This window comes from Balaenoptera ricei, chromosome 1, assembly GCF_028023285.1.
Source record: "Balaenoptera ricei isolate mBalRic1 chromosome 1, mBalRic1.hap2, whole genome shotgun sequence".
NCBI classification, from domain to species: Eukaryota; Metazoa; Chordata; class Mammalia; order Artiodactyla; family Balaenopteridae; genus Balaenoptera; species Balaenoptera ricei.
Window position 1 is genome coordinate 27154736 of NC_082639.1, and position 25983 is coordinate 27180718.

A 25983-nucleotide genomic window follows, 5' to 3' on the forward strand; every position below is an offset into this window, starting at 1 on the left:
TTTTCCTGCATTCTCCTATTATATCCTCATAATAAGTCCATAAGGTAAGTTCTATTGTTACTCCCATTCTATAAATCAGGAAAGTGAGGCTTAGAGAGGTTCAATGACGTCCCCAAGGTCACAAAGGTCATAAGCAATGGAGCTGGACCTGAATCCGGGCTGATAACCGCCAGAGCCTGCCACAGGACTCTCATTGATTTGTTTACAAGTCTCCCTCTGCCCTGGGAAGGCCTGGCATCTCCTCATCCTTTGGGTTTCTTCTTTCTCTAGGAGACCTTCTCTAACCCACCCACCTTAAATCCGGCTCAACACCCATCCTCTACAACCCCACAGCTCCCTATCAACCCCATCACAGCCCTGGTCACTGCGCGTGACTACTGGCCTGTCCCCCAACTGGGCTGGGAGCTCCATGAGGCTCAGGTGAAGGCTGCCTTGGATGGCCAGTGAATTCCCACCGCCTTGCACTATGCCGGTAATTCCTGATCAAATTACTACAGGCTTTACTTCTTTTCCCACTGGAGGCTGAGCCCTAGTCTAATAACTGCATCTAATAACTTTGAGATGTAAAGGTGGGTAGAGGTGAACTAAAGTCAAAACTCCAAAAGTCCAGAAATCAGCCTGGGAATCTGGGCGTCTGCTCTGGGGTGATGTTTTTTAATGCTTTCATCAGGATGGGAAATATAAACAGAGTTGATGAGCATCTTCTCATGAGAGTCCATCCTTCCCCCATCTAGTTCTCGGGGCCACTCCACCAGTTTTGTGTATTGTTCATTTCTACTTGTGAATGAAATGTCTATAAACGTTTTCTGAATGACGAAATGAGTTGAACGAAAAGAAATAATCTGGATGTCAGGGGACCTGAGTGTGAGAATCAGGTCAGCTCCTGACAAAAAGACAATGGACAAACCACTTTGCCTGGCTGGGGTCAGTTTCCTCATCCGAAAAATTGGGAATTTAGGCGGCAAGGCTCAAAGTTTTCTTCTAGTTGTAAAACAGTTTATCAGGGACTATGGCATCTGTGGCCTCTCTGATTCTGCCTCCTATTCATCTCATGCCCACTCATCCCCTCCAGCCACCCTTGACTCCTTGCTGTTCCCTGAACATGTCAGGCCTACCCCAGGGCCTTTGCACTTGCTACTCCTGCTGCCTGGAACACTCTCCCCAGACATCCCCCTGGCTCACTCCTTCCCCTCTTTCAGATTTTCACACAATTATCATCTTCTCAAGGAGGCTTCCTGGGTTACCCAGTCTAAAATTATAACCTCCCCACCCTGGACCTGTCCTATCTCCTTTCTCTTTTTAGTTTCCTTTGCACTCATTAACGTCTATATACTATATATTTTACTCATTTAGTTTCTCCATTATCTGCTCCATATTCTAGAATGTAAGCTCCATAAGGGCACTTCTTTTTTTCACAGCTTTAAGCCCAAAATTTCAAATTGTGCCTAGCACGTAGTCGGTGCTCAATACATATTTGTTGAATGAATACATGATTCTCCATCAAAAATGCACAATCCCCATCAACGAAGCCAGTAAACCATTGCCAAATCCCAAACAGCTCTTTCATTATAGCTGTCAGGGCTTGGGAATAAAGGTGACACGTCTGCCTCTCTTGAGCTTGTGTGCATTTCATTGTAGCCAGGACTGGCCATTGCTTTCCTGGGGCCCCGACCTGTGATGTGTCCCCAATGCCTCACTTCTGTAAACCAATGTTTAGCCTTTAGAAAAAAAGCCCAACACCAAGCCCAAGCGACAGCTTCACTAATTATTCTCGGCGGGCTCACACCAGCAAGCTGGCTGAACATCCAGGGACGTCTCCAAAGGCACAGCTCCAGAAGCCTAGCTCAGATCGGCATTCCGGGGAACATGGCTTCGAAAGCAGACGCCACAGACTTCCTTTCAAGTATTATCACTCACTGTCATGCCCGTTATAGATTTTTCAATCCAAAGTTCCCCAGGCAGCAGGTGCCCGCCAGGCAGAGATGAGCTTCTTCTCCCCGTGCTGCAGGCGATCCTCCGTCTGTTTTGTCCCCAGCCCCCCAGCACCCAAGCATGCACACAGCCTGCCCTGATGCTCAGAGGGGTGTCTTCTCAGCACCACAGGTCTCCTCCTGTTTCTCCCTGGACCTCAGGGTAGAGCCCACGAGCTCTCCCACTCTCCTGAGACCCTGCGTTCTCTGCTCAGCCAACATTTCCTGAGCTCCTGCTGGGTGCTGGGCACTTGCTTCTGGAAGATACAGAGCATGCCAGTAAATCCCTCAGGGCGGGGACCAGCTGTCCTTTGCCAAGGCCAATACTGTCCTCGGTCCTCGGCGCTCTGCAAGCTGGCCTGCCCCCTCCTAGACCTCTGGAAGGAACTGAAGCTACAGCCACTGCAAGAACCGGGAAACAGACATAACCGGTTCTGAGAGGCACACCTGGGAAAAAGGGGTGATGGGCCTTCTCTGAATATCACGGGCAAATACAGTTTTGGGGAGTAAAAAGAATCTCCCTTTTCTATCTCCACTCCTTCTCAAAGTCATCTCATCTAACCTCATGGCTTTAAATACTGTCTACATGCTGGGGAGGCTCCAACTTACACCTGCAGACAGGCTCTCTCCATCCAGCTGCCTACCCACCAGGTCCTCCAGGTGCCAGGCAGGCATCTCCCACCTAACAGTCCCAACAGAGCTCCCCACCTCTGCCCCTCCAAGCCTGTCCACCCATGGGCTTCTCTGTCTCGGTTAAGGGCAGCTCCACTCTGCCAGCGGCTCCGGCCAAAACCCTAGAGCCACACTGATTTCTCCCTAACACCCCACACCCAATCCGTCAACCGACTCTGTTGCCTCCACCTGCAAAATCTACCTGGAACTGGCCCACTTTTCATGCCCTCCACTGCTACTGCGCTTGTCTAGGGCCCCTCGTTTGTCACCTGAGTCGCTGCAGCGGACTCCTGCCAGTTTCCCTGCCCCCACCCTTGCCCTCCTTTGTAGGTCAGATCAGACCAGCCTCTGCTCAGAGCCTGCCAGAGAGCCGCATCATGCTCAGGGTAAAGGCTGAGTCCTTCCCATCATGTAGAAGCTGTGCCTGACCCGGTCCCTTCTTCTCTCTGACATTAGTAACTCTTACCTCTCCCCACCACTCGCTCTACGCTGGCCACACAGCCTCATCTCTGTCCTTCAGATGCACCAGGCAAACTCTCACCTTGGGGTGCGCGGATGGAGGGTGCTGCTGACTCAGCCTGGAGATTTGCCAGCAGGTGGTGGTATGCAACCCACCTTGAGTCTAGACAAGCAACCACCGTGCCCCGGGCCCTCATCTCAGGCAGTGATCACACTGCCTCACAGCTGTTTGATTTCTTATCTGTCTTCCCCAACTAGATCATGATTGTCCAAGGTCAAGGACTGGGTCTTGCCCATCTGTATCTTCCCCAGCCCCATTCAGAGTATGTATTCAAGGCATGGATACCTACTCCATCCATCTATGGACGGATGGATACACAGATGAACCAAAAAGCTAGGTTTTCCATAACCTTTACGCTATTGGGGACATTTTCTCCCTTTACACCGTTTGGGACATTTTCTCCTGTTTGTGCTTGATTAGACAGTGAGAAACCAAGAAATATACTCTGTGTCCCAAGAAGCCTCAGGCAGAAGCCAACGAGTCCACGTGCTGCCTCGCAGCAGAGTCCGTGCTGTTGTCCAAGACAGCTGAGTGTGCAGCACAGAAAAGAGAACACTCTCCCCGGCTCGTGAAGGGTGGAGTCACTGAAACCACAGCCTCCCAGACGTATTTCCCAAGACAGGAAAGAAATCTCCCCACATCTCACCCTCCATTTGAGATGGACAGGGAAGCCTTAGAAGAGTCACATGTGGTCCCAGAACAAGAAAGGGCCTTAGAGGAGGGAAGAAAACTCTACCCCCTTCAGACTTGGCTACGGATAAGCATGGCTGTTACCTCACTGTGCTAACGTATGCATTCCATTTTACAGATGAGGAAACTGAGGCTCTGAGATATTGTAAAGCATTCACCAGGTAACACAGTGAATGGCAGATTAACCCAAGAATTATTTGGTTCCAAGATGCAAGCTCATTCTACTGTCCTGGCTGCTTCCTGCTTTCCCCCTGCCTCCAGAAGCAGGTGGATTAGCTAGGTGAAAGGCATGAGCGGACACCATGGGCACTGGGTCTATGCTTACCTGTGCCTGAGGAAGTTTCCTGCCTTCTCAAGCCCCCCACAGCTCTGGGGTCAAACAGGGCTGCCGCAGTTCCACAGGTGCTGGAATGTGGGTCAGGAGAGGGTTGTGGGATGGGGGTGCTGGCCAAGCGCCTCTATCACTGCAGTCTCAGCATCAATGGGACTTGATTGGCAGGACCAAGAACAATACTAGAGATTAGAAAATGCTTTGGAATCAAAGTCAATCGAATTAATGGAAGGGGAGTTGATGATTTCAAGTAGTGAGTTACAGAATCGTGGAGCCATTGAATTAGCGACTCTTAGATTTGTCAAGAATTTTAGAAGGCATCTAGGAAAACAACCTATCCAATTCAGCCAGGCTGCTCACACCAAAAAAATCCTCATCAGGAAAAGAACATGTGTGCATGCATCTGGGGACTAGGGACTCAAGCTAGTGTGCAGGCCACCATCAGGACCTGTCTCTGAAGTTTCCTGTGCATCTTACCATTGATGGACTATTAAACTGATGAAATCCAGTACATACACTAGTTTGAGAAGTATGCTAACAGCATCTCTGGCAGATCTTGATCAATCAAACCCTTGCTTGATCACCTCCAGAGATGGGGAACTCATTCCCTAACAAGGCAGGCTACTCCAGCTTATGATAATTAAGGCTACATAAAATTTCTTCTTGATTATTGGCTGAAATTCACCTACCTCTAACATCTATGCATTGGACATTGCTCGGCTCTTTGGAGCAATCCAGAAAAAAACATTTATTTGTCTTTTCTGTGGCAAATTCTCAAGTCACATCCAGGTCTTCTCTTTAATTTTTCTTTGTGGGATCATCACTACTTCTCTCATTCATTCCTCCCAAACACCTACTCTGTGCTGGGTCTTACGGGAGATACAGTCCCTGCTCCTCAAAAACACCTTGTTCTGATTGTTGCCTTATTATGCGGGGAATCCATATTTCTCTTCATCCAGCCATGTGGTATTGGGCTCACCTCCTTCACAGCCAGCTGAAACCTCTATGTAGTTTACACATAAACCAGGACTTCATTGCTGTTGATTTTGGTTTACTCTTTGATTTTGGATTTTCTCCTATCTGCTCTTTATCACACAATCAACACTAGAGCAGCCATAAGGAGGAACTTTTTAAAAAAATCACCCACAATCTCACTGCCCTCCCATATCAATTGTTTCCTTTTTTATTTCCATCTAGTCCCTGTCTGCATAAGACCTAGTTTCCATGGTTGTAATAAATATGGGGAAACAATTTTGCATTCTGCTTTTTTCACTGAAAAATAATATCATAAACATCTTTCCATATTGCTAAATAATGCTATTATAATTGTAAATGGCTGCATAAATCCATTAGGTAGATATACCATAATTTTCCTAGTCATTCCCCTATTGTTGGACATTTTTACAGTTTCCAATTTTTTTTCATCATTATAAATAATGCTGAAATCAACACTTTCATGCATATAATTTTGTTCTTCTGTTGAATTATTTCTATAGGATATAATCCCAGGAGGGGAATCACTGGGTCAAACGACATGAGTAATTTATGACTCTTGACACGTGTTGCCAAATTGGATTCCCAAAGGACTAATTTCCATCGCCACCAGCAACGTGTGAGCATGCCCGTTTCTCTGCAAACACCCCAGCACTGTATTGTGTCCTCACAAGGCTTTTAGAGCTAATTGACAAGGGATGAAGTGTAGTTTCATTGTTTTAATTGACATTACTTTCATTACTAGCAAGACCAAATAGCTTTCCTGTGTATTTACTTGCTGACTCTACAAATAGCTTTCCTGTGTATTTACTTGCTGACTCTATTTCCTCTGATGTGAACTCCAGATAGCTTTCTTACCACTTCAGATGGGCTGGTTACATAATATAGAGATTAACCCCTTCCTGCCATATTTGGCATAAAATTATACAACAGTCAATTGTGTTTCTTTCCATTTTTAGATGTTTTTTATTGTACAGAACTTTTACATTTGAATATAGCCAGATTACCACATCGTTTCCTTTTGTTAGCTTTAAAGTACCAACCTTGGCATTGCTCTCTACTGTAGTGGAATATTTTATTTTGATCCAGTAGTCCCAGCTGTGTGAAACTATTTTATTCTTTTTTTCAGCCTGAAATTGAAATGCCTGGTTTCAAACCCACATTCTACCTCTTAACTAGCTGTGTGACCTCAAGCAAGTTACTTAACCTCTCTGTGCCTCATCAGCAAAATGGGGATAATAATAGTGCCTACCTCATAGGATTGTTGTGAGGATTAAATGTTAAAATGCAAGGCACTTGGCACTTCCCTGGTGGCACAGTGGTTAAGAATCCGCCTGCCAATGCAGGGGACACGGGTTTGAGCCCTGGTCTGGGAAGATCTCACATGCCGCGGAGCAACTAAGCCCGTGCATCACAACTACTAAGCCCGTGCGCCACAACTACTGAGCCTGCGCTCTAGAGTCCGCGAGCCACACCTACTGAGCCCGTGTGCCACAACGACTGAAGCCTGCGCGCCTAGAGCCCGTGCTCCACAACAAGAGAAGCCACCTCAATGAGAAGCCCACACACCACAACGAAGAGTAGCCCCTGCTCACCGCAACTAGAGAAAGCCTGAGCGCAGCAACGAAGACCCAACGCAGCCAAAAATAAATAAGTAAAATAAATAAATTTTTTAAAAAAATGCAAGGCACTTATAAGAGTACGTGGCACCTGGTAAGAGCTGAAGTGATGTTAGCTTTCACTGTCATCCTTACCGTCCTCATTGTCCAATGCATTTGCCCTTCCTCTTCTCTGAATCCTCTGCAAAATTTCCAAGTGTGATCTCAAGGGCTTCATCCACATCACTTAGCACCAGAGACCCCAGCACTCGAACATTCATCTATTCATCGGGACTCTTAAGGTGAGCTTGTTCAGTGGGTTACAGTCACATCACAAATGTCCGTAGAACAGACAGGAATATCATAAATATTCTTGTTTAAGCCACTGGGCAAGCCAAGCTGCTCCATGTGTGGGGCATTCCTTCTGTCCCAGCAGCTTAGATACCCATCCACAGGGAATGTGGGCAGTGTGGTGTGAGCCTGGGCTAGCTCTCCCCTTGTCCTGGCACCCTCCCCGGTGCTGACAAAGGTCCAGGCACGTTCTGTGCTGGACAACGGTCCCCGCCTGTGACTGGCTCCCTTGCTTCCGGTCTCCCCCCCTGCCCTCCTCACCATCTCTAAAGCAGAAATCTCACTGCATCACCTCCCTGCCTAAGACCCTGTGGTGACGGGCGGGCTCTGTGAATAAAGCCCAGATGCCTTCCGGGGTCTCCCAGGCCCCGCATGAGCTGACCCCCGATCCCCATCCAGCTCAGCTCCAGCTGTTCCAGCTGCCCCCACTTCTCGTACTTTACATTTCCATCCCTTGGGATTTCTTGAAGGTGCTCAAATACATACATTCTTTCTTTCTTCTGGCCTTTGATTTCATTCATTCATTCGTTCACCAAATACTTATCAAGCACCTAATATGGGTCAGAACCTGTTCTAGGAACTGAAGATTCAGCAGAGAACAACTATAACAATGCAAAAGAGACAAAGGCCCTGATCCCAGGAAACTCACATTCTGACAGCGGAGACAGACAATAAGCAAACAGACAAATAATTGTATTATATGTCAGGGTGGGGGTGACAGGGAGTGATGGGTGGGGCGGCTGTGTCATACAGTGTCATCAGGAAAGGCCTCTTTGATACGGAAGGTTTAAGCAGAGAACTGAACAATATGATGGAGAGAGCTATGCGGCCACCAGGGCAGAGCAGTACAGGCAAAGGGAACAGAATGTACGGAGGCCCTGAGGCTGGAACGTGCTTGGCTTGCCCATTCCTCTGCCCGCCTCCACTTCACAAGACTAACTCCTGGTAATTTAATGCATTACCAAGGCCAATCTGCATTACTCCTAAACTGTTGCTGGATAAAGGTCTTGAGGGAGGGGCAGGACATGAAGAGCTGGAAGGAAGGTTGAAAAGCAGGGAAGGAAAGCCATCACCCACAAGACAGGGTCTTGGGCAGCAACAAGGTCCTCAGCAAGGCCAGGCTGCGGATGGCCAGACCTGGGAGGTGCTCCAGCGTCAAGGGCTGGCCCCCCGCCTCTCCACGGCCCCTCCTTTCTGTGGGGTTGGGAGATGTGGGAGGGGCAGGCTTGGAGAACTATATGTAACTTATGTGGGGAGGCAGCACCTAGTGGAAAGAGGTGAGCTTTGGAACCAAACCGATTTTCAAACTGTGCACGACCCTTAGGTGCTGTGTAACCTCAGGCAAGGTAACTAACCTCTCTGGGCCTCCACTTCCTTCTCTGTACAGTGGGGATTCTTGAGGCCTTGCTCACCAGGGGGTGTGTCAGTGTCTGCAAAGCTCCCACTGCATTGCTGGACATGTCATGCAGTGAGCTGGTCCCTTTGTTTCCTTCATCTCTGAGGCCCTGGGGTCAGGGATCCAGGGCGTGTATGAGGACACAACTGGGAAACAGTGCCCATCGTTCAACAGAGTGGAAAGGGGAAGGGTAGAGGTGATCTGTCCACCACCAAATCTCCAAATCAGAACCCACCAACACCCTAAATGCTTTTCTCTCCTGCTGTTCCAATGAAATGGCAACGGGTTCAACCCTCATTTATCCACACTAATGAAGGAAATGGCTGGAAAGAATAATCCAAAACAGTGGCTAATCACACCCAAATTATCAATTAACGGGAAGAGGTGGGATGGGAATATTCAATCTGATACTTCTACTTGGGAGCTGTCTCTCCCTGCTGATGCTCGGCTCATGGGTTGGGAGATAACTTCCCCCAAGGAAGAGACGGTAGAAGGACGTGTGTCCCCTGAACCTCCAGGGTGGGCGTCAGTGGATGAAGCTCTGATGGGGTCACCTGACCCAGGTCCACAGGAAGGAGACAGGTGAGTGTGTCCAGCTACAGTCGTGACCAGAGCAGTGGCCGAAGGCTGACTCTCCCATCTCCCATCCAAGTGGGAGAAATCACATTCAGGTCCCCAGTGGTATTCCTGGTACCTTGGGAGCTATTATAGGAGGGGCTGGCAGGGGTCCTGAGGGACCCCTATTTGGGTTCTATGGGCTCCCCTGCCTTGGGCACAGATACGAGAGACAGGATCAAAACTGGGGCATCTTGCTGCCCCCCCCGAGAAGGTCGTTTATCAGCTGAAGACCTGCGCTAATAGGTGTTAAATAGAGTTCAATGCAGAAAATTGAAAAGTAATGAGACTTGGAGCCGAGAGAACGAATTAAGAGGTGATCACACGTCCAGCGAGAGCCACCACCTGAATGATGAAAAAGAGGAGCCCTGACGGTCAGGGAGCCCTGGGTTGGAGAAGAGGTCAGAGCAATGAGCCCACCCCAAACGAGGTGAGGGGCGGTCAGAAGCAATTAAGCAGTTACCACACTTCGTCAGTTCTAGGGAGCACATTTTTCCATATTTTCATATCTTTGAAATTGGGATGTATCTTAAAATCGACGGCATGTCATACTTTAATCGGCAGCATTTTTTTTTTCCTTAGTGGTACATCCAATAAAGCTGCATCTTTTAACTGAGGACATCTTGGATGCAATGGAATATGGTCCCAGGTACCTTGAGCAAATCTCTTTCCATTACACTGGGTGAAATGATCCCTTATCCACTCACTTATTCAATCATTATGTACTGAGCATCTACCATGCGTCAGCTCCTGGGCTAGGGGCAGCTGCGAACAGTGATCATAATAGCCCATGCGTCTGCTTTCTGAGTGTTTATTCCACACTAGGCACCGTTAGGAACCCGTGACATGTGTTACCTCATTTGTTCCTGGTGATAATCCCACAGAATAGGGATTATTATTATTATTGTCCCTGTGACAGCGGAGGTCAGAGGAGGTTAAGTGACCTGCTCAAAGTCCCACACTGGCTACTAACTGGCTGAGCTGAGAGTCGATTTTTCCTCCAGACCCTGAGCTTTCCTCTTGGTTCTCCCCACTGTCTGGGAGCACATACTGGAGGAGAGAAGGCAAACAAGGAACAGGAAATACACAAGGGACGCATGTAACTGGAGGAGATGCACGGGGAACTAAGAGGGAAAGTAAAGGGAGTATCGGGCACCAGGGGCAGCCTCTGGATTTGGTTTAAGCAGAGATTGGAAGGAAACAAAGAGGCAGAGAAGAGTGGTCAGGTGGGGGAGGAAGGTTCAGAAGAAGGCACTCAGCGTGTCTGAAGGATGGGTGGGGAGACAGAGTGTGGCATATCTGAAGACCAGACAAAGGCCAGTGTGGCTGGAGGAGGAAGCGGGTGGAGGTGAGGCTGATGCCCAGTTTTAATGGCCAGGTAAGGAGTTTGTACTCCATCTGGGAAGTAATTAGAGGGTTTGTTTTTTTTTATAAATTTATTTATGTATTTATTTTTGGCTGCATTGGGTCTTCGTTGCTGCACGCGGGCTTTCTCTAGTTGCAGCGAGCGGGGGGCTGCTCTTCGTTGCAGTGAGTGGGCTTCTCATTGCGGCGGCTTCTCTTGTTGCAGAGCACAGGTTCTAGGTGCGTGGGCTCAGTAGTTGTGGCTTGCGGGCTCAGTAGTTGTGGCTCGCGGGCTCTAGAGCACAGGCTCAGTAGTTGTAGAGCACAGGCTTAGTCGCTCTGAGGCATGTGGGGATCTTCCCAGACCAGGGCTTGAACCCATGCCCCCTGCATTGGCAGGCGATTCTTAACCACTGTGCCACCAGGGAAGCCCCAATTAGAGGGTTTTAAGTGAAAGCACCCCAAGATCCTTGCACCCTGCCTCTAATAACTCTTTGAATCTATCATTGGACAGTGGGTGACTGTGGTTAAAACTCAGCCTCTACTCCATGCACTAAGCCGAACGCTCACAGGGCTGTGTCCCCTCAGGGTGGCCACTTGTGCTAATTTGCACAAAAGCCCTATATGGACTAGCAAAGACCCAGGTCAGGAGAGGCAAGCACTGGCGAGTATTGCAGTGTCCCTACTGTGTACCAAGCCCTGGACTAAGGTACCGCAGTGACAGAAGAAACAAAAAATAGGTGGCATTCCTTGCTCTTGGAGACCCACAAGACTTGACCAAAGATTTTGTCATAGGAAAGAATTTTTTTTTTTCATTCCTACAAAACACACCTATTATAAGAGCTTCCTTTGACTGAGTGCCTACTATGTGTCAAATGTCATGCTAGGTGCTTTCTGTAGCTTACCACTAATGCTCACTCCCCCCTTGAAAGGAAGAGATGATTATCCTATGTCCCATAGGAGGGAGTTGAGAGGCTCAGTGCCTTCTCCAAGGTCACACAGTGGGGACATGGCAGGGCTCAGACTTGATCTCCAGACACCCAACCAGGCATGAGAGTAATTTTCTCCACGTGGTCGAGGAATGGGTGTTTCTCGAACAGAGACTCTGTACCAGGCACCTCCCAGCCGTTAACTCTTTAGCCCTCATTACAAACCATTGAGGTGGGTGCTGCAGTTCCTCTTTTGCACAAAATCAGCTCGGGGAGGTCGGGAGATGCGAAAGGTGTCATAGCTAGCCAGGGTTGAACCTACCTCTTCCTGGACCCCATTCCTCTGCTCCTACGCACTCCTCTCCAACAATTTTAGGTCTAAGAGCTCCTTGAAGCTGGAGGCCACTTCTTATTCATTCATATTCCTCAAAGTCTACCTAGGGACCTGGAGTAGAGCAGGTGTGCATAACTATTTGTTGAGTGAATGAATGAATGAATGAATGAACAGGGCCAGAGAAGTAAAGTAGATGTACCCCTTACCCACAGGTCATCCAGCCACCTGAAAATGCTCCTTTGCCTTCATCACCCTGTCTTCTGACACCCTGAGGTGAGGAGGGTCAGGGCACTAGAATTTGCTATGATATCATCTTCAAGCTATGTTAATATTCTTCCCCAAAGGGGGAAAATATCACTATGCATGATGAACTGTTTGTGGGATTATTGAGGACGTGATATGAAATTCATCCTGATTCCCCACTTATGGAGAAGTGCTGCCCAATTTGTCTCAAATGTCACATCTCTGTGTATTAATTTGCTACTCCACCGTACTGATTAAAAGGAATGTTCTCCAACTCCCAAGGCAGAGCCCTCGGAAATGGAGCAGGTTGATTCAGGAAGCACACACCATCCCTTCCCAAGCAGAGGAAATGGACATCCATCACCTCCCCCCTCCCCCAAAGGAGGCCTCGCCAGGCCTGCCATTCTGGCCTGAGTGGCCTGAACGGTGCAAATTGCATATTCAGTGTATATATGTATATGGTCAAATAGCTTCCATTAGCCCAATTTTGAGATGTCTGCAGAATGTCCCTGAATTGGGGAACTCTTTCAAATTGAGGAACTTGTCTGAGAGGCCGCGAGAGGGAAATCAGCAGGTCTAATTACAGGAGGGAATAAAACCAGGAGGGGTCCATTTCTGGACCTCCATTTTCCTGCATGACATGATCACCTCTACCCTACTTCCCCCTCCAAAAGCCAGGAAAGCACACTCTGTCCCAAGCCTGCCTCTCCTGATAGAATGACAACAGGGAGCTCCACCTCTGTCCATCTGTCCCTCGCAGATGTGTCTGTCTGACGCTGTCCCACTGTGCTCTGGTCCAGAGGCGGAGGTGACATTACTGACCTTGCACTGGGAGCAAAAACTCACCAAGATGCGGCACTGAACTGAGCTCTTCCTCCCCCATTCTGTTCCCTTTGGGAGGGCAGGTGGGTAGGGGGAGAGAGGAAATCATGACGGTGAGGATGGGACTTGGTTGAAACATCAGGCGCTGCACCCAGTAGGCTCTCGATATATATCAGCTCAGTGAGTGAAAGAATCTCTACCACCCACTTAATGTGTGATCCCTGCCTCTCCTCTGGGCTCAGTTTTTCAGGTGGTCTAATGGTTCATGGGTGGGCTTCAGGGCATCTGAATTATATGAAAAATAACATGGAAAAGTCTTTGTGTGTGTGTGTGTGTGTCTGTCTGGAGACAGTCACAGCTTTCAAGTCCATGACCCCCAAAGTCTAAGGTCTGCTGGACGTGTCACTAGCACCATTAGCCCTAAAGCCAACATCTCTGATACAAAGAGAAGAGGACATGAAAAGATTAAATTCCCGGCATGGGCCCCATCAGCTCCAGCCCACCAAGGGACAGGGCCCACGACCTCATCCCCATGTGGTGGGCAGTCTCCCGGCAGCGCTGGAGCTCACGAATATGGAGACTCCTCTGCTCCTTCCCCACAGATGCTATGGTCTGTTTGTAAGCCCAGACATACCGCGAACAACTGGGTTGAGAATTTTAAGCAAACTCAGGAGCCAGCGGGCTGGGGTGGGGCTGGGATTGTGACCTATGGAGTACACATATCTATTCTTCCATCTCCTGAAATAATCCCAGTCTGGTGAGGTTAGGAGGAGGGTGACTTCTTTCATTAGCTGACATTTATCAGGCACTGACAATCTGCCAGTCTCTGTGCTGAGCACAACATGTGACTTGTGTGTTCTCTCCTTAACCTTCACAACTCTATGAAGTATTATTCTTACCCTGATTTTACAGATGCAAAGGCCAGAGCTCAGAGAAGTGAAGTAACTTGCCCAAGGTCACACAGCAATGAGTGGCAAAGATGGGATTTGATTCCAGATCCGTTGGAACCCAGAACCTGAGGCCTTAATCATTGTACTGTGCAGCCTCTCCCCTTGTGGTGATGGGGGAGTTGGCAAAAATAAGCGTTCCTCATGCTTCTAAATTCCATGTGGGATCAAATGTAAAATAGATAGCTAGTGGGAAGCAGCCGCAGAGCACAGGGAGATCAGCTCGGTGCTTTGTGACCACCTAGAGGGGTGGGATAGGGAGGGTGGGAGGGAGGGAGATGCAAGAGGCAGGAGATATGGGAACATATGTATATGTATAACTGATTCACTTAGTTATAAAGCAGAAACTAACACACCACTGTAAAGCAATTATACTCCAATAAAGATGTTAAAAAAATAAATAAAGTCCAATTAAAGAAAAAAAAAAAAGAGGGAAGAGATATGGGAATGTATGTATATGTATAACTGATTCACTTAGTTATAAAGCAGAAACTAACACACCATTGTAAAGCAATTATACTCCAATAAAGATGTTAAAAAAAAAGATTAATAACCCTTAAAAAAATAATAAATAAATAAAATAAATTCCATGTGGGGATAATAAGTGATTTTGATTTTTAAGGAAGCCTCTTATATTTTTGAGAGAACTCAAGATGACAGTTAGATTTAACTAAACAGAAATACCTGTTCTTAGATGTAGATGATTAAATAGATCTAATAGACTGAGACCCAGCAGTCAGAGACGGACTCTCTTGCACGAAAGTGTCAAGAGTGACTGCTCAGGATTGCTGCTGCTAAAATGCAAAAGGTGCAACCAGGATTAGGCATTAAAACCTGCAGAGACTCTTCTCTAATTGACATTTCTGATCTGCTTACAACTCTTGTTTACCTGCTGATCAGCATGTCAGAGACAGAAACAATCCCATACAATCTCTGAGAGTCATGTGTGGAGAAGGTGTGAAGCCCAAGGTCTTGGGTGGGAGAAACAACGTCTAAACGCAGCAAGACTAGAAACATCAGGGAGAGACACGGTGCGGGGGCCGGGGAAGTAACAGGCTTCCACACGTTGAAAGACAGACAGAAGGACACAGCGAACGTTGGAGAATCAGAGACAGGGTCACCGAAACCAAGACAAACATAGCTGAATTCCAGAGGGATTTAAAAGTGAAATGGAAAAATAAAATGCTAAAAGAATGAGAGGAATATCTAAATGACCAGCTGATCTTGGCATGGAAAAGGGCTTTCTAAGCATAACATCAAAGGTAGATTATCAAAGAAAAATTAATATTAAAAAATTTGTGACATAAAAATTAAAATTGCTGCACATCAAAAGGAAACTCATAATATTCATAGCCTTAATATGCAAAATCACTTACAAAAGGGATAAGAAAAAAATACTAACACCCCAAAAGAAAAGTAGGCAGAGACAGGGACAGGTAACTTACAAAATGATCTACTAAAGGCCAGAAAGTGGTGACAGGTCCTCAACCTTCCCGATCATCAAAGAGATGCAAATTATAACCACAAATGAGATTTCATCTCACCCATTTTAATCAATGAAACTGACTTAAGACTCCTCAGTGCGCAACGTACGTAAAGGGGGGGAATGGGCCCTCTTACACCCTGCTGGTAGAGGTGTGCCCCAGTAGAATCTTCCTAAAGACACCGTGGAATTATGTAATAAAATGAAAAATCAACACACTCTTCGACCCAGCAATTGCACTTCCAAGAATTTATTCTAAGATAATTAGATGAGGGTTAAAGTTGTATGTACAGGGATGTCCTTCACTCAAATGTCCCCATGACTGGTTAACTAATTGTGGTATAGGCAAACCACAATGGCTCCCTCACTGATATTCATTAGGAAGAACAGAGCAGGGCCGCTTTTATTAACACAGAAAAACATCAGCCTCGTCAACCAGACTACAGAACTACACACACAGTGTAACCCCAAGTGCACATGGATCTGCGTCTCTGCATGGGTGTGGGCGTTCAGAGAGCTGTCAAATGGACACTCACTGGAAGGGCAGAGGTGAGCCTAGATCCTCTGTAGTGCGTGGGCAGCCCGAGCTGGGCAGAGCAGGACAGGGGCGGATCTGGGCGTCAGGAAGAGGAGGAGGAGGAGATGAGTGGGGTCAGAGCTCCTGGGGATTCAGTGCTGGGAATGAGGATGCCAGATGTAGCAAATAAAAATACAGGACACTCCATTAAATTCGAATTTCAGACAAACAACAGGTAATTTTTTTTAGTAAAAGTATGTCCCATGAAATATTTGGGGTATACTTACACTAAAGTTTTTTTCAAATTTTAAAAAATTGGAATAATTTAAAAATCAAATTAACTGGGCATCCTAGATTTTATCTGGCAACCCTAGCTGAGAGGCTCTGGACATATCTCTTATTGATTCCCTGAGATGACCCAAGTCATCCGGGAGGGGCGCTGAAGCCAAGGCAGGCTTCCTGTGTCCACCCTGCCTCTGACTTAGTTCCAATCTACCTGCCCATGAGAGGGAGTCACCAGTCTCTGCCTTCCTCCAGGAGTTTTGCAGGGTGTGCAGTGCAGGACAAGAGTACAGTCTTTAGAGCCAGAAAAGTCACGTTAAAACTCCTGGCCATCAAGTAGCCTTAAAGCTGAACACAGAACTCCTGAGCTCCAGCTCCAGCATCTGTAAGATGGAGATAGCAACGTCTGTCCACCGGGCTGTCTCGGGGATTCAATGAGATCATGTATGTAAAGTGCCTGGCATACAGTCAGTGCTTAATACAAGTTGATCCCCTTCTCTCCTGTCCACGGCCGCAGCCCACACTCTTGCCCCCGGGGATTACAAGTCAAGCATCTCCTGTCATCTCGGGCTTTGACGATTGGCCTTTTTGATCTTTTCCTTGAAGCGGCAGCAGCTCTGAGCTGACACCCTTCATCTGACTTCACCTTTCTCCAAAATCCCGAGCAGCAGTTCAGTTCCTTATCTGCACTTTTCACTCTCCCAAGGAGGGTGGAGGAGGATGAGACTCCCTTTGAGAGCAGACTTTCAGGGATGTCAGCCAAGGGGAGCTACCAAGAGCGGGGCCCTGATGGCATTTAGAAACAGGTCCTGTGACACCCAGAAGACTGGATGTGAGGGGGCTGTCCTGACCGGGGTCAGCCCGGGCTGCTGCGGGGCTGGGGGGAGGGGAGTTCTCCAGAGCCTGTCTGTCTGTCTGCTTTCTTTCCAGCCCTAGTGACTAAGGTGGGCTCTGCAATGGAGGGAGGGGCTGACTTCTTTCCCTGAGAGCTAAATCTTTATCGTCTTTTTTGACCACTGGATCGCCCCTTCCCCCCAACAGGGCCCAGAGAGTTTGAAAAAATCTGCCCAAGGTCACCCAGCTACTCAGTTGCAGGCCCAAGAAGCTAGTATTTATCAGTACATCCCTAATGTGGGATCATCCTGTGTCTTGTTGAGGAGTCCAGTGAGAGAGAGGGCCCAGGACGGCTGTGGATGTAGTCTATCACATGGTTCATCCGCAGCAGTGGCTGCACCTGCTGATTCCTCCCACCTCCCCTCCTGGCCCCTCCACTGGGGGTGTCCCAAAAGTCAGTGCGACTCACACTTTTCCAGATGCACAAATTGCCCCGTGGTCCAGTCCTGAGCCAGATCAGCAGGGTTTGGTGATAGCCCCAGCCTTGGCTTCCCCGCACCTGCCTCTCCTGTGAGCCGTTCTGCCAGGCAGCACAAAGAGCCACGAAGACCACGGCGCTGGCGGAAACCCTGCCCAGGTGACTACAGAGAGAGTCACTCAGCTATAGCAACCTGTTTGCATCATGCAGGGCTTGCCTGCGCCTCGCCTGGAGGCTTTCCCTTCTTAGTGCCGATGACTTAGAGACCTGACACCATTAAGTGGCTGATGGAGGGTGGGCCCTTCCTTCTGTCCCATTGGCCCTTCTCCTGTCGGGGCTGCCACCCCCGGGCCAGGCAGCAGGGGAGGAGGGACCCACTGGCCTCCACTTTATCTTAATGATTCATGACCTCATGTGAATCGCAGACCCTTCGTGAATCTGATGGAAGCCCGAGCTCAGCCCTGTCTAGGAGGATTTTCTGCAGTGACTAAATATTCTCTGTCTGTGCTGCCCAATATGGTAGCCACAAGCCACAGGTGGCTACCGAACACTTGATAGACGCTGGTGCAAGTGAGAAATGAAATTTTAAATTTGATTGAGTTTTTATTAATGTAAATATAAATAGTGGCATGTGGTTAAAGGCTACTGTTATTGGATAGCACAGCTCTAGACCGGGGGTCATCAAACTTTTTCTGTAAAAGGCCAGATAGTAAATATTTTCGATTTTGCAGGCCATGTGGTCTCTGTGGCAATAACTCCACTCTGAATTTGTAGTGCATGTAAACAGTCATAGACAATGTCAGCAAATGGGCTTGGCTGTGTTCTAATAAAACTTTATTTATAAAAACAAGCCAGGAACTGGATTTGGCCAGGTGGGCCATAGTTTATTGATCCCTGATCTAGACCCTTTCAAGAAAAAAATACATATACCCTTATACATTCAGAATGTGGTTTCTAACTACAAGGGGTTTGCAGACCTTTGATGCCCTACTGTAGACCTCCCCATGAATTCCAGGCTAGAACCTCTGATTTTACAAGGCTCTATGAATGTACCTTCAGCTCTGCTCTGCCTGATGGAGAAGCACTTGGCATTGTTTCCCAGAGCAGGCAACGTGGTCAGGGATCAACAGGACACTTTTTTCCTAAAACCTCATGAAAGTCCAGGCCTCAGACAAATATCCACAAAGTCTGCTAAATGAGGACACCATTAGGGCCCAGCTGGGTCCCGCTGTGTGTCAGCCCCTCCTGGGATCTCTGCAGCCACCAACTCTAGTGTCAATGACTCATTCCCCCCACCATCCCCAAACACAGCCAGTCCCCCCAAGGCCCACATATTGTGGAAGAAGCTTCTGAAGAGGCCTCTCTTACTTAATCAAGAGGTTGTAGCTCAGACTCAAAGAGACTTAGTTTGGGTTCAGAGCCAAAGGTCCAGGTTGAGGACAGAACCAGGATGACCAAGATCACAGGCTTGCTTTTGGGAGGAACTGATTGTTTTTTCCAAAGAAATTGGGTTACCCCAGGAGACTTCACTTTAAATACAAACAGGTCTTTTCAGAAGCCCTCAGTTAAAGCAATCTGGAGTTATGTCAGAAGCCCCCAGTTAAAGGCATGTGAAACTTTCTCTGGAGCCTTCTTAGTATCTTTAGTTAAAAATAACAGACCTTCTCAGGAACTCTCAATCGCATAGGTTAAAGCACCAAACACCCCTTACCAACAGGTGTGAATTTTGCCGAGGGAGTTAGGATTTGCCCTCTTTCTGTGGTATACTCCTAGCCAAGACAAAGGTGGTATCTATTTGTATATTGCTATAGCTCCATTCAAGAAAGCATCACTTATTCTTTAAGTTCTTAGAGGCAAGAGGAAGAAAGCTTTCAAATAACTGGCATGCTTTACTAGGGTGTTATGTCATTATTGTTATTAATTATCATTAACAGTCTTAAAATATGCCTATGAATGATCTCAACACAAAATAGCAGTGTGGGTCTTAGCCAAGAGCAGCATAATTACCTATTAATGAGATGTAAATTTCCCAGGGAAATGACAGTGATCTAGACGTACCACCTTCTGAACTAACATAATAAAGTTAATAATAATAATAGTGTATAATCTGAAGATATTAGTGTTAATTTGAATGCTAACACCATATTTAAACAGGCTGAGAGAAGCGGAAATTATTTGCATAACTCAAACCAAGAAACCCTAATCTGTGCTATCAAGGAAAAATTGATTGTTCTTCTCTGAATGATATAAAGCTGACTCTTTGCAGTCACTATAGTGAGCAAAAAATTTTTTCAGCTACTTATTTTATGTCTTTTACTTAGGGTTTATATCTGTCTTATTTCCAAAACCAAGCCAAGGTACCTTATAATACAGTGAAGCCCAAGAGAAAACAGAATTTAAAAAATAAAAACACAACAAAACCCAGTTAAGGGGAGAGAAGGAGTTGTTACCAGGCCCTCAAGATAAACGACAGCAGCTCAGCTCTGATTTCAAGTCTCAGTTTCCTGGAAACAACACAGCAGGGGCAATTTAAGTAACTGAGTTACTGGTTAGTAACCAGCCTTGTTAGGACAGGCACAAGCTCTGAATCTGAAGAAGCCCTTCCCGGCAACTAAGAGCAGCGCAGCCCTGCCCGCAGCTATTACAACCTCACACATAAGGCTCCTGAGGCCGGGCCGAGGCACCTACCTTCGTAGCTGGCATGGAAGCCCTGTGCGCTGACTGCGTAGTCACTGATGAGGCGCAGAGACAGGGTGGTGGCCGCGCTGACGACGGTGGCCGGCAGCTGAAAGCCTGTGAGCCTGAAAGACAAAGAGGTGAGATGGAGGGAGGATGACCCCCTTGGGAACTGGACATGCCTTAAGCATTTATTGAGCACCTGTTGGATGCACGGTGCTGATCTAGGCACAGGGAAGGATATGAAACAAGTCAAACGCCAGGCATATGCAAGGTGTTCAAAGTTAAAGTAATTTCCAGCAAAGGTGATGGAGACCAATCACAGAAATATGGGGGGCTACTCCTCCGAAGCCATGGGCTACCCTCGACCCGGAGGCTTGCTCATTTATGGCTCTTCTCTTTCTCTTCCTCCAGTTTCTTCTCCTGATATATCCAAGCAGGACCCCGGGCCTTCCCCGGACAGACTCCCCCCACCCCATGTCCTCCACCTGTCTCTTGTCTGTAGAAAAACTGTAGCCTCCTAGGCCTTCTCTGAGTTCCAAAGAGTAAATTTAATCAGAGAAGTGAGAAAATGAAGAAAGAAAGGAAAACAGTCAAGCTAGACAAAATAATAATAGCTTAGCCATTAAACAAAGTCAAGGACCTTTAGTTCCTCCTCAGGGGCTACAGATATTATTCTGAGCCATGTCCTTTGAGCTGTTTCGCAGATGCTGAAAATCCCATCAGGTGGAAGAAGTTAACTGGATGCTGCCCACAGCACGTAGGTCCCCAGACCGGTTGGAACCAGAAGGTTGATGATGTTGACTCCCGATTACCTCACCACCAAACAATCAGAAGAATGTCCACAAGCTGACCACTTACCCCACAACCCCCCTCCCTCACCCTGTCTTTACAAACCTTTCCCTGAAAGCCTTCAGGGAGTTTGGCCTTCTAAGCACTAGCTACCTGGACTCCTTGCTTGTCACCCTGCAATAAACCACAACCTGGTGTCAGTAGATTGCCTTTATTGCATGTGGACAAGCAGACCCACATTTGGTTCAGTAACACTGACTCTTCCCTTTCTGGCTAAGGTCCTTTGAGGCTCTGGGTAGACTTTGCCACAAATTTACAATGAATAATCACCAATAGACATATTCATTCACATACAGAGGAAAATATATCCAACTCTAAGTAGCAGAATGTGGATGCTTCTTATCATAGACTTTATTCTTTAAAACGAACAGGTCTACTGCTTTTATAGAAATAAGTGGTTATTATTTTTAAAAGATGAAACCAAAAAATAAAAACCCAATACAATCTAGAAATAATCGTTCTTGACAGTTGACATACAAAGAGATGGAAGGATGAGTAGTTCAGATCATATTCAGTGAAATAATGTCATACAAATGGGATCATATTGTATGTGCTTTTAAAATTAAAATGCTTACATTTTTTCCCTGAGAGTTAAGTAAAGACAAAGAAACAAGGGTGAAACAAAAGGAATTGTTGAACCTGAAATAATATGTTTTTAGCACAAGAGAGTCATTTTTAAAAGATTCTTCTAATGTTAAAAGGATAAAATAATGAAGCTTTCACTGAACACTTGGGACATATTTTAGGAAAGGAGTTGTCCTCTGCTGGGTGTCCACGCATGGTGGCCCCCACAGGTGACGTGATTGTGCACAAAGGTGGTGGTGGGGTGGCCAGACTCCTGTCCACCTTTGTCCTTTGTCCCCTATCTGAGGCTTATCTACCATCACCCACCCCCGGCAGGGCTCAGGGAGGAATTCAAAGTGTACCTTTGCCTCTATTTTTAAGTAGTATAGGATATCTGTGGTGTTCCTGGATCCATCTCTGTACCTCGCATTGCTATATAATATCTGGATGCCCAGATATCCCCTGGAGGGCATGAGTACTGGGTTCAAACAAATTAAATCAGATATTTGCTAATGCCCGCCATGAAAAGCCCTGTGCTAGGTGAAGCCCTTGCCCTTCCCACCATCCTAATCTTATAGGATTTATGTTAACTCAGAATAAATTGAAGGAAAAGAGAAGGAAAAGTAATCAAACTGTAAAAGGGGGGAACAAATAAGTTTCAAGGTCATCTTCTCTTCAGGTATCAAAACACCCAGCAAAGGATCCCTACATCACTCCATCTTCTCTTCCCATCCCTGTCCCTGACTTTCTGTCTCTATGTCCCTCACTTACTCCCATGAGCAAAAAATTTATATGTCAAATATTGAAACCATACATATTAGAAGGAAACAAACTATTTTTAATCCTCTTATGCTGGTGAAGGTCTTTCTAAGTGTGACATGTTTAAAGAACCCCTTTGGCTTCTACCTGCCCATCGTGGTATGGGGTTGTGACAGATACCCCACCTGCTCGCTAGCCACAGAACTGGGCAAATGACCAATCATGGCACATCCCTCATCTTTATGGACTGGTTCAAGGCAGGGAAAAGGGGGAGGAGGACATATAACCCAAGCAGAGTCATTCTGAGTCCTTCCATGGGATATGATATACAGACTTCGAGAGTCTTTTATTTGGGGATTCTAAATCATTAGAATGTAAGCTCAGAACTGCCAGCAGTTCTTTTTATCATTACACAGATTATCTGCTTTAGAGAAAATGATATCTCATATAGATATAGACAAAGCTGAACAGTGAGAAGAGAGACAGAGCCCTGATGATATATTGTGGAGATCCTAATCCAGCCATGCAGAAAGAGCTACCTCTGTAGCATCCAGTTACATGAGCCAACATTCTTCACTTCCTTCCTTCCTTCTTCCTTTTCTTTTTCTTTTTCCTTTTCTTTTCTTTTCTTTTTTCTTTTTTTGCTTAAACTAGTTTGATTTGGGTTCTATCTCTTGAAATTGATTGAGTACTGACAGATGCAGCATGAAACCCCACATGCCTTAAAGGAAAATATTGATTGATTTAATTACATGAAAATTAAAAGCATGTATGTGGAGCAAAAAAAAAAAAACTGTAAAAAAGATAAAGAGAAAAGTGAAAACTGGGAAGATTATGTATAATATATATGACAGGAAGAGGGTTAGTATTCATAATCTATAAAGAACACTTACAAATCAATATGAAAAAGGTAAACAGGGAAGGAGGAAAAGAGCAAAGGATACACACGAACAGAAACAGAAAGATGCTCCACCTAATTAATATCAAAAATATGAAAACTCAACCCACGAGACTCATTTTTCATCTTTCAGATTGGCAAATATCCAGAGTTGGTAAAGGTTAGGGAAAACGAAGCCTGTAGTTATCAAAATGATAATAAGAAAATGCCACAAATTACACACATACTTTTGACAAATTAGATGAAATAGACCAGTTCCTTGAAAAACACAAACTACCATAAATTTCCCAATATGAAATAAATCATTTGAATAGCCCTATGGCTATTAAGGAAATTGAATTCGTTATTTAAAAACTCCCCCAAAAGAAATACCCAGGCCCAGAAGGTTTCAATAGAGAATTCTACCAAATATATAAGGAATTTACACCAATTCTTTACAATCTCTTCCAGAAAACAGAGAAAGGAGCACTTCCAAACTCACTTTATGAGGTATTACCCTGATACCAAAACCAAAGACAGTACAAAGAAAGAAGACTAAAGACCAATATCCCACAGACTATAAACACAAAATGCCTTAACAAAATATTAGCAAAGAGAATTCAGCAATACACAAAAATAATTATACACCATAACCAAGTGGGGTCTAATTCAAAGGATGCAAGGCTGGTTCAATATTTGAAAATCCATCAATGTAATTCACTATATTGACAGGCCAAAAGTAGAAAAATCACATGACCGTATCAATTGATGCAGAAAAAGCACTTGACAAAATTCAACACTCATCCCTGATTTAAACAAAAAACTTTCACAGACTCACAGACTTAGAGGGTGGGCTTGTGGTTGCCAAGGGGGAAAGGTGAGGGGGAGGGATGAATTGGGAGGTTGGGATTGGCATATACACACTATTATATGTAAAATAGGTCATTAACAAGGACCTACTGTATAGCACAGGGAACTGTACTCAACACTCTGTAATAACCTATATGGGAAAAGAATCTGAAAAAGAATAAATCTATGAATATGTATAAATAAATCCCTTTCTGTACACCTGAAACTAACACAACATTGTGAATCAACCATACTCCAATATAAAGTAAAAAATAAAAATAAAACTTTCATAAAACTAAGAATAGAAGGAAACTTCCTGACTTGATAAAGAGCATCTACAAAAATCCTATAGCTAACCTCACACTTAATGGCGCAAGACTGAATGCTTTTCTCCTAAGACTGAGAACAAGGCAAGGATCTAACAATCCAATTGAAAAATCGGCAAAAGACATGAAAAGACGTTTCACTAAGGGGATATGTGGATGGCAAATAAGCACAAGAAAAATGTTCAACATCCTTAGCCATTAGGGCAAGGGAAATTAAGACCATTATGAGATATTGCTACACACCATTAGAACAGATAAAAATAAAAATAGTGACAACACCAAAGACTGACAATGATGCAGAGCAACTGGATCTTTCATGCGTTGCTGGTAGAATGTAAAATGGTACAGACATTCTGGAAAATGGACAATTTCTTTTTAAAAAATACTACACATACACTAGTCATACAACTCAGCAATCACACTCCTGGGCATTTGTCCCAGAGAAATGAAAACTGGTGTCCACACAAAAATCTGCACATGATTGTTCAGAGCAGCTTTGCTTGTTTGTTTGTTTGTGGAATAGCCCCAAATTGAAAACAACAAAAATGTCCTAAAATAGGTGAACAATTAAACCAACTGCAGCACATCCATGCCATGGAATACTACTCACTAATAAAAACGAATGGACTATTGATACATGTAACAACTGGGATGGATCTCTAGGTTATTATGCTTAGTGAAAAAAAAAGCTTATCTCAAAAGATAACGTAGCAGATGATTCCATTTATATAACATTCTGGAAATGACAATATTAAAGAGATGGAAAACAGATGAGCAGTTGCCAGGGGTTAGGTCTGGTGAGAGGAAGGGGAGTGGGGTGATTATAAAGGAGTAGCACAAGGGAGAACTTTGTGGTGATGGAACAATTCCGCATCTTGATTGCACTGGTGGTGACATGAATCCACACATGATAAAATGACATAGACGTACGCACACACATTGCACCAACGTCTATTTCCTGGTTTTGATGTTGTACTGTACTTACATTAGATGTACCCATTGGGGGAATCTGGGAGAAGGGTACATGGAACGTCTCTGTACGATCTTTACAACTTCCTGTGGATCTATAATTATTTCAAAATTAAAAGTTTTGAGAAATCGTATATGTGGCTCACATTATATTTTTATTGGACAGCACCTCGGTCCTCCATTAAATCTGACATAAACTCAGTCTACCTAGATTGAGCCTTGAGCTGCTACTTGGTTCTTGGTGGGTCCCTCCATTCAGCTGCCTCCTGTTCATTTCAACCCCAACAATGTCCCCACCCACCACCAAACACACACATGTGAATCCTTGGCTGGGTCCTTGCTGGAAATGGCTGACCACCAGAACCACAACCCTGGCCCCCAGCCCACCACTCTCTTGTTCACTGGTTTCCCACCAACTTGCCCATGCACCAGACATCCTTCTCCACCCCCAGATAGTCAGGTATGATGATGCCAGACTGTGGATCCCAGTGGACCCTGATATCAGAATACCAAATTATCCCCAAAGGGCTCAGACCTCTATCTGGATCTGAACTTCAGGCCCCATCCCCTTTTTGTCTCTACCCCCAAGCGGGCCCAGTTCACAGCAGCTGCAACTTGCCTCTCACCCATGTGCACCAGCATTATGCCTTGGTGCCCTTCCCAGACACTCAACAACATACAGCTTCATGCAGAAATCTCACACCCCACCAAGGCATGACCACTTCTCCCCTGAAGTCATCTCTGGAAATGACATTCTTCCCA

The 25983-nt window shown here is 45.9% G+C and overlaps 1 protein-coding gene across 1 annotated transcript in view; it reads right to left on the minus strand.

Annotated features, from left to right (window-relative positions):
- The window catches only part of CSMD2 (CUB and Sushi multiple domains 2), a 658022-nt gene that overhangs the window by 528105 nt on the left and 103934 nt on the right, over positions 1 to 25983 (minus strand). The window contains exon 3 of the mRNA XM_059896727.1: positions 20038 to 20150. Within this exon, the coding sequence (XP_059752710.1) occupies positions 20038 to 20150 (113 nt within the window). The remainder of the gene's footprint in view (positions 1 to 20037; positions 20151 to 25983) is intronic.